The 10,289-nt window shown below is 33.3% G+C and overlaps 1 protein-coding gene across 1 annotated transcript; it reads left to right on the top strand.

Moving 5' to 3' along the window:
* The first annotated feature begins 148 nt into the window (after nucleotides 1-148).
* Nucleotides 149-6,683, top strand: LOC125808626 (purine permease 3-like). Its single transcript, XM_049488302.1, has 3 exons — nucleotides 149-835; nucleotides 2,384-2,661; nucleotides 6,614-6,683. Exons 1-3 carry the CDS (start codon nucleotides 149-151, stop codon nucleotides 6,681-6,683), a joined length of 1,035 nt encoding a protein of 344 aa, XP_049344259.1.
* The last annotated feature ends 3,606 nt before the right edge of the window (nucleotides 6,684-10,289 follow it).

Genomic DNA, 10,289 nt, shown 5'->3' on the forward strand with positions numbered 1-10,289 from the left:
TGGACATTGGTCACACATAATACACTCCGTATAGTATATGCCAATAGTCACAATAGCTAGCATACTTTATAAATGAGTAATGACTAGAGAAAAAGAACTTCAATCCTCCATATATAGGAAATTATAGAACCTCAAGTAAGCTAAAAAAATGAAGAAAGTTCTTCTAGTCATCAACTGTATAATTCTAGCTGTAGGAACCTGTGGTGGCCCTTTGGTCATGCGCCTTTACTTCATTAAAGGAGGCAAAAGAATTTGGCTATCAAGCTGGCTACAAACTGCTGCTTGGCCAATCAATTTCATCCCTTTAGTCATTTCCTATTTCTACCGTCGCAATAATAATAATAATACTACCTCCAAGCTCATTCTGATGACTCCCCGAATTTTCATGGCGACTATTGGGATCGGAATCCTTCAAGGATTTACAAACTATTTCTACGCTTATGGCATAGGAAAATTACCCGTCTCCACTAGCGGACTTCTTTTTGCAACGCAACTTGCTTTCACTGCCTTCTTTGCTTTCCTTATAGTGAAGCTGAAGTTCACTCCTTACTCGGTAAACTCTGTGTTTTTGTTGACGATTGGCGCAGTGGTTTTGGCTCTACGCTCCGGTGGTGATCAACCGGAGGGAGAGCCAAAGAAAGAGTATATATTAGGATTTGTCATGACCCTGGCATCTGCTGCATTGACTGGCCTTATTTTTCCTTTGGTGGAGTTGATATATAAAAAGACACAACAAACTATCACTTACACATTTGTATTGGAGTTTCAAACACTCTATTGCTTTGTTGCTACTGTGCTTGCAACAATTGGAATGATCATAAACAAAGACTTTCAGGTCTCTCTTTTTCTCTTCCCTCAATTTGAAGATTATGTTCATATTTATCAGACAAAATCACCCCATAAAACATGATTCATTCATTTAAAAAAGGGGATCATGATATATCCAGTTTGAACTATAAAAATCTTTTTAAATAAAGAAATATAGCCAACTAGGTACTCATAAAAGAACAAATAAAGAAATTAAAATTTAGGCACAATCGATTTTTTAGCTCATCTTAATCCAACTCATTTAACACAAATAACATTTGACCCATCATTCAGTCTATTTTGAAAGACATGTGTCATATTCGTCATTACAATTTTTCTCAATTTCGCCAAGTACACTTTTAGATGACAGATATATGTCATATTCAATCTTTAAAGGTCAAGATTATATTATAATCATAGGTAAGTGAACAAATTTTTTAAAACTATCCTCCAAATTTGATAAGAGCAGAATATTTCCCACAAATTTGATATTCAAATATTAAAAAGTAGAACATGAATCTAACGATATTCTTATTTAGCGTGATAAATAATACTAGTCTTCAAAAACATTTTGGCTTTAAAATAATGTTTTCAAAATTCAAAAAAACAAAAAAAATAGAAGAAGAAGAAGAAGATGAAAGAATATTTTTTAAAAACATATTTTTTTCTTTTTTTTCCCCTTCAAACACAGTAGCCACACTTTTTCCTAAACTTTAGAATGATATTTCACATCTGTAATCTTGATACATCTCGTCTTTTTATTTTTTTATTTTTATTTCTTGCTCTTTTATTTTATGATTTTTGTCGATATTGACAAATTTTTGCCTTTTTTTTGTTTCTCAACATAATATTTCAAGAATAAAGTTTATTGGCATAAAAAAATATTTAGTCGATTCTCATCTTAAATACGGTATAGTTTAATATTTAAATAAAAAAAATATAAGATGAAAATAATGATATTAGTGGATATTAAATTAATGATGAATATCTTGTTCTTATTGAAGAATAGTTTTTCAAAATTTGTTGACTTAAATATGTTTATAATATTTATTAATATAATATAATCTTGACCTTTAAAAAATGAATAGGACATATGTCTCTCATTTAGAAGTGTATTTGACAAATAGAGGAAAAGTGTAATGGAGGGGAGCCAACTCCCTAGTAATATATATATATATATAATATTTATGTAACCAAGTTACTTTAATTTATATTATGTACATTTATATAATAAAAATAATTGGTCATTTGATAAATACATTAAATAATTTGCTATAATATAGTTTATATTTAGATCGAAATAACAAGGTATGCAGAAGCCGCTAAATCATACAGTAAAAAAATCGAAAGATATATAGTACTTAATAGTAATTTAATATGGAATAAGGGCAAACAACAGATCTCAATAGTTATTTTTCACGAATTTCATATCATAACTATTTGTTATTTTTTCACCTATCTAAATTATTACTACTATTCAGGGAATACAAAATACACAATTAATATGGGTTCAAAATTTATATGAAGGATTTATATATATATATTTTTAAGGGTGTAAAACATATATACTTGGCAGGCAATTTCAAGGGAGGCGAAAACATTTGAACTTGGAGAAGACAAATATTATATTGTGATAATATGGAGTGCAATAATTCTGCAATTCTACTTCTTAGGGTCCATTGGAGTCATCTATTCTGCTTCTTCTTTGGTATGTGGCATTTTAGTATCAGTTCTACTTCCTCTCACTGAAGTTTTAGCTGTTTTCCTTTATGGCGAAAAATTCAATGCAGAAAAAGGAGTTTCTCTTGCCCTTTCTCTATGGGGATTTGCTTCATACTTTTATGGTGATTATAACAAGACAGAAAATAGTAATCAATCACCGGCAATAGAGATGATTGATAAAATTAATTGTACACCGTAATTATAAATAGTGTTTATTAAACAACTGGAATTGATATTGATTGTGATAATTAGATGTAGACTTGTGTATTACTACTTTTTTTGAATTTTATTTTTCTTGCATCACCTTCTCTTCTCGGGTTATTTGAATTTCCCTCTTAATTTTAAAGAGATTGAAAACGAGAGCAAATAAATTTAAGAAACTAATCTAATCTGACAAATAAAATTAAATAGATTAGTCGTCACTCGTCACATGACTAATTCAAATGTATACTTAAATGAGTGGATGTGCTCCCATAAAAATGTTAGCTATATAAACTTGTCAAGGATCACCAAATGTAAAAATGTTATCCAATTTCCTATCATCAGAGAATTAAGTTAGTATTATAGAAATTCTTTATTCGAGCAGAAGAGAGAAACATTCTATCTAGATAATAAGCTTCTCATTAATATCTAATCTCCCAAGGAGAGTTGAGAGGGGCTATTAAACCAGCTGGAGCTACTCCTATATTGAGTGGCGTTATATATTGGTCAAAATATTTGCTACCCTCCCTATAACAGTGTTGGATGATATAAACTTGTAAGCTTTTCAACCTTTCTTAGATGTCTTGGATAATACTATGTCTAGTAATTAGTTTCAAGGTGGGGATAATTTATCCATGATTCATTGTACAATCAATTGGGAATCACTTTCGATCATCAACTTTCTCACCTCATTGTTAAGACACCATTCAATACCAATCTTAATGTGTATATATAGCTTTTGCTAGGTGATAACGCTTAACTATACCTCACAAAATTGTTATGTGTATTTAATATTTTAACCTAATTAAGAATTGGTAAGGTCAATCCCTTAGAGAATGAACCAATACAATTCACCTTATAATGTGTTCAAACCATTGATGATATATTCACACATTGATAAAAATTACAATAAAAATAAATGATTTTTTAATAAATAAATAAAATATAAACGATGATTTGTGCTAATTTAACAATCAATCAATCAATTGGACTCAACTTAAAGAAATGGGAGTTGTATAGTACTCCCTTCGTTTAAAAAAGAATGACCTCCTTTCCTTTCCTTTTTAGTCTGTTTCAAAAAGAATGATCACTTTCTTTTTTTTGGTAACATTTTAATTTCAGCTTTTCACGTGACATGTATAAGGCCACAAAATTAAAGGGCAATTTTGAACAGTTGACATAACTTTAATTTAGGACCACAAGATTCAAAAGTCTTCTTTAATTTCTTAAACTCTGTGCCAAGTCAAACTAGACCATTCTTTGTAAAACGGAGGGAGTAGTAAGGATTTCTAGGGATATGCTTGTATGAATTATAATCAAGTAATTGGGTAATTAGCTTTGCTTCAATTAGTTGAGAATCATTGATAAGCTAGATTATAGGTGTTAATGACTACTATTTGCTAATCAATGATCAAATTTCACATTACAAACCCCAATGTGTAAATAATACAAAACAATATATTATTCTGACTTAGCCAAATTACCTCTAGATTCAGCTACTAATCGAATAAAATCAAGTAATCGTCGATCAAGTCTTCTCACTATTATCTTCTCTTACAAACAACATAAGAGATCTAAAGTAAATTAGAGTTTGCAACCTCTAATTATAGATGAAAACATGAAGAAATAGCTAATCTCAATTCAAATAAACATTTAAAACGTAATTAATTAATACTCAATCATAATTTATAATTCACACACTATACACCCCTAAGAATTGGGGGATTAACTAGGCATAACTAAAAAAAAAAGATTAGATTATCAAGTTCTTCAGCCATAATAGCCTTAGATTTAATTGTCTTAGATATAAGTTGCGCCACAAATGTAGATAAGTCAAGATTACTACTCCAAGCTTTTCCAAAATCTCAAAAATTGCAGAGAATGTTCTGAAATATGAAAAGTGTGTATTTCAAGTCCCAAAATTCTATTTATATCCAAAGAAAAATATTTAGAAATTATTCGATACCACTTTGGCGATCTCGATCAGCCACCGAACTCATCTTTTACTCCATCGTTTTGCATTGTGCTTTTGGTTTTCTCCAAAAGCGATGAAATGTTGTTTCGGCGCTACGCCATGCAAGTGGACGTTTATGTCGCCAATCTAATTTGATGCACACGAGTGATTGCAGCTGTTAACTTTGGTGAGCCTTAAGCAGTTTGGTAATGCGCCAAACTCCAATCCTTAGGCGATGGATCAGACTTAATTATATTAAACCACGATGTTTATAAATAGTACTCCATCGATCGGAGCTTGCATGCATGCTTTTTTGTGCTTATAATAGCTATAGCCCATATGATTTTCAAAATAATTGTCTTAAACCAAGATGATCACACACACTCAAGTTATGAAATACGAGATTCACACCTTGACAAACCATTACTAATCTATGTATATGAGCACAAATGATAATCAAGATTCAATAAATTAGTGTTAGAAGAATGCAACTCAAGTGTCGTCACACAAAAGAAATATGTTTCATTCTTACAAAGAAATCAAATTGAATCACTCACACTTACAAAGACGATCAAAATGTACATGTATACCGAATCATGGGCTTGCCCATATCTCTCATTAAATCACGATGAAACACGCTAGACAAGAGATCAAAGGGCTTTTATCGACTTGTAATGTAGGCAAAGGACATGATAGGGTATCATTTGACTATAGTGAGTGAATATTTTTTTTCAAATGCCCACTCGACAATTTTCTCTTTTCGACCTCAATAGTAGGAACCACTCATTTAGACACACACACATATAAAAGGAGTGGGTTCCTCAATTTACAACTAGTATGCTCAAGAAGAAAGTGACTGACCTCTAGCTCTTTCAGTATCAATTCCAAGATCTAGTCAATGATCACCACACTCTCAACTTAGACTTTGATGTAAGTTGATTTTCGACCTCACCTAAGTGCTTTAAGATGATTTTGTAAAGTATAAGAATTTTAATATTATAGGAGTAGTTTTGATGGTTGAAAATGTGAACCTTATTTACTACTTGTTGTCTTATGTATACTCTATCAGGTGAACAAGATCTCGAGATGTAAATACAAATAGTCTATACAAATATGAGCAATTACAAAAAACAAGAAAACAAACAAATTGCAAAAATAATATAGTGAATAAGAAAACAAATAAATAGCTGAAATAACGAAGCAAAGAAGCTAATAAATAAAGGAGTAACAAAATAAAGAAATAGAGAGCAAAAATAAAGTTCAAAGAAGAGTTAAATTTTCCTTATAGGATGAAATTTCTTTTAAGAAAGTAAATAAAAAATTTTGTTATAGGAGGCTAACTCCAATTTGAAGTAAAAGTCCTAGTATGTGATATACTAGGTCATGACAAATCCCAACACACATACGATCGCGCACACACACGCACACATGCGCACAACACACATGCACACGCTATATATATATATATATATATATATATATATATATATATAACCTAAATATCATTGAGAGTCACACCTATTGCATATTCATGAAATTCATCATCTTGAGAGCACATTGGAGCAAAACTGCACGACTTCAGCACAACAATACTGAAACCTGATTCACGAGTCGTGTTCGAGTCTGTACTATTAAATATTAAAGTTTGATTAGTTAAAGACTAGAGTTAATAGTCTTTATTGAGTTCACTAATTGGAGTAAATTGGTGAGTTATTTTGTGTGATGTTTGGATAATTAAAGATGAGGGTTATTAGTCTTTGTTGAGTTTGTAATAGGATTATTATAGAGTAGTAATACTTTTTAGCATTATTAAAGATGTGATCATTGTGAGGTTTGTAAAAAGAAGAGAGATTATCTTTTTGGAGAGTTAGAACAGTTTGAGTGAACTGTAAGTTTAAGTGTGTTAACATTCATGGTTGTGAATGTTCTAGAAGCTAAGCAGAGAAAAAAGAAGAAGCTGAAAGAGAATCTCAATTCACATACATTCCAACTTATTTAATCAGTTACATATCAATAGTATTTATACAATCTGAATTAAGCTTTAATTAGTAAACCTCTTAGCTGTCACTCTAACTCACTAGCTAACTAACTTCTAACCACTTCTTAACAACTTGAGTTACTACTAACTCATTTGTAGTTACATCAAATTGCCTTTTGGTTTAACACCCCCTCTCGAGTTGATGGTTGAAACAGGTTCTTAAGTCCAATTTTACTCACTAAATATTCATGTTGAGATCTTCCCAAGCCTTTTGTATGTATGTCTGCCAGTTGCTCTTCTGTTGATACATGTTCAGTTCTAATCATGCCTTGAGTGATTCTTTCTCTTACAAAGTGACAATCAATGTCAATATGTTTAGTTCTTTCATGAAATATAGGATTTGCTGCTATTTGAATTGCAGCTTTACTATCACACATTAGGTCTATAGGTTGTTTAATATGGACTCTGAATTCTCTGAACAACCCTATCAGCCAAGTAAGTTCTGCAGTACAAGCAGCCATGCTTCTGAACTCAGCTTTAGCTGAACTTCTTGACACAGTTTCTTGTTTCTTGGACTTCCAGGATATTACAGCTCCACCAAACTTCACTAAATACCCAATAACAGATTTTCTTGTTTCCAGACAAGCACCCCAGTCTGAATCACAATAGACAAATAGTTGACTAGTAGCTTGAGATGGCATCAGTACACCCATTCCTGGTGATCCCTTGATATATCTTACAACTCTCAGTGCATCTTCTATATTAGATCTTTTTGGACAATGCATGTATTGGCTAAGAACTTGAACTGCAAAAGCTATGTCCAACCTAGTCATTGTTAGGTACAAAAGCTTCCCCACTAGCCTTTGATATGCTGTAGGATCTCTCAAAGTTTCATCATTGTGTCCTGTCTTGGTAGATATATTTTTGTCATATTCCACAGAAGTTAATTTCTGATTAACTTCAAGTGGTGCATTGACTGGCTTTGATCCACTCAAACTAGTTTCTGAAACTAACTCTAATGCATATTTTCTTTGGCATATCATGATTCCCTCTTGTGATCTGGCTACTTCAATCCCCAAGAAGAACTTAGGTTCTCCAAGATCTTTCATCTTGAATTTGTGCTTCAAATCTTCCCTTGCTTTATTGATCAAGATCAGATTATTTCCAGTAACTAGTAAGTCATCTACATACACTAGAATTATCACTAACTCTTCTTTTGACTTCTTAGTAAACAAAGAGTAGTCATAGTGACTTTGAGTGAATCCCATCTGAATAAGAGCATCAGTCAGTTTCTTATTCCACTGTCTTGGAGCTTGTTTAAGTCCATACAACGACTTATGGAGTTTGCAGACTATCTTAGACTCTTCCTGTCTGGCAAACCCTTCAGGAATATGCATATACACCTCTTTTACCAATTCACCATTTAAAAAGGTATTATGGACATCCATCTGAAAAATGCACCACTGTTTGGAAGCTTCAAGTACTATTAAAGATCTGACTGTTGCCATTTTTGCAACAGGAGAAAAAGTCTCAGAGTAATCTATACCAGCCTGCTGGCTATAACGATTTATATTTCACCTTGTACACCCACTTACAACCAATAGGAACCTTACCAGGAGGAAGTTCTACAACAGACCAAGTGTGATTGGATTCTAATGCATCTATTTCAAGTTGCATAGCCTGTACCCAAGAGGGACTTGAGGAAGCTTGTTGGAAAGAGGAAGGTTCAGAAATAGAGGAGTAGGTATGTAGGGAATATTGATAGGACTGTGAAAGATTAGAGTAAGAGACATATGAGGACATGGGATAGGAACAAGTGTGAGAGGAGGGAGTAACAAAATCAGTCATCCATCTAGGAGGATGTCTGTTTCTAGTAGATTTTCTTGGTTCAACTGGTGATGGGACTGGTGGTGGAGGCTGAGGAATAAGCGGAGGAGGTGGTGGGCTTGAAGATGGACTACTAGATTGAACTTCCAGAGGAGAGAACTGAAGAACAGGAAACATAGGAGAACCAAAAGACTTGGTATAAAGGAAAGGAAATATGGACTCATGAAACACTATATTTCGACTGACAAAGAAGGATTGAGAATGAAGATCATAGATGTTGTAGCCTTTTTTTGTGGAGGAATATCCCATGAAGACACCAGGAGTAGCTCGAGCAGCAAATTTATCTAAAAGTGATGTGGTGGAGGCATAACTTAAACAACCAAACACTCTTAAATGGGATAGGGAAGGAGGATGTTGTAGAGAAGTTCAAAAGAGGACTTGAAATGTAACAATTTTGAGGGTACTCTATTAATGATGTACACAGCCGTAGTGACACATTCCCCCCAGAATTTCAAGGGTACTCCAACCTGAAACCTAAGGGACCTGGCTACATTTAGGATAGTTCTGTGCTTTCTTTCTACCACCCCATTTTGTTGTGGGGTGTAGACACAGAAACTCTAATGTAAAATGCCAAGAGTAGACATAAGAAGTTGAAATTCAGTGCTAAAAAATTCACAACCATTATCAGTTCTTAACACCGTAACAGTAGTAGAAAACAGATTCTTTATTCTTGTAAGAAAATCTCTTAGAACAACAATAGCTTCAGACTTGAATTGCATCAGAAACAACCATGTGTATCTAGTGTGACCATCAACAATAGTGAGAAAGTATCTTTTGTTGTTATGAGAGGGAACTCTATAAGGACCCCATATATCACAATGCAACATATCAAAGGAAGACTTAGAACTAGACCTACTAATCTGAAAAGGTAATTTTGTGTGTTTAGCTAAATGACAAACAGTGCATACATGATCTGCAAGGACCAAATGTTTAAGACTCTCATGCTTCTTGAGCACCTCCAGGGAAGCATGGTCTAATTGTTTATGCCATATACTACTAGAATCAGACCTTTGGTTAACAGAACTTGCACAGTTATAAGAAGAACATTGTTGAGATTGAGTGACAGTCTTATCCTTCAACACATACAGCCCCTGACTCTCTCTACCAATTCCCATCACCATGCTAGTGTAGAGATCTTGAAACAGGCAGAAGTTAGGGAAAAATGCCACAGAGCATTGTAATTCCTTAGTCAACTTGGAAACTGATAGCAAATTAAACTGGAAATCTGGTAGAAACAAAACATTAGTGATCATATTATTTAAAACATGGGAGCTTCCAGTATGAGATACCTGTAGTGTCCCTCCTGTAGGTAGATAAACCTTGCTCTTCTCAGGATTTGAAATTTAAGTATAATTAGACAACATATGATAATTTGAGGTCATATGATTGGATGCAACTGTATCCATTATCCCAGTAGTATCTACATTACTAGGAAAATAAATAGTCTGTATACCTGCATTAGCAATCTGAGTGGGAACTGTCTCCTCATTACCTTTGCTAAGCATCTGAATAATCTGAGTGTATTGCTCTTGAGTGAAATATAGAGGAAGTGAACCATGTGAACCTGCACTGGATTGAGTGGTTCCTAGATTGCATTGAGCTGTTGTCTCAGAATCACTAGAACAGTTCACTCCGGATTCAGAATTATTATAGCTTCCTACTTGATTAGCAAACACTCATTTCTTCTTAGATGAGGGCCACTCAGGTGGATACCCAGTCAGTTTGTAACACTGCTCTTTG

This window comes from Solanum verrucosum, unplaced genomic scaffold (assembly GCF_900185275.1).
Source record: "Solanum verrucosum unplaced genomic scaffold, falcon-dt-bn FXZP01000251.1, whole genome shotgun sequence".
In the NCBI taxonomy this organism is placed as follows: domain Eukaryota; kingdom Viridiplantae; phylum Streptophyta; class Magnoliopsida; order Solanales; family Solanaceae; genus Solanum; species Solanum verrucosum.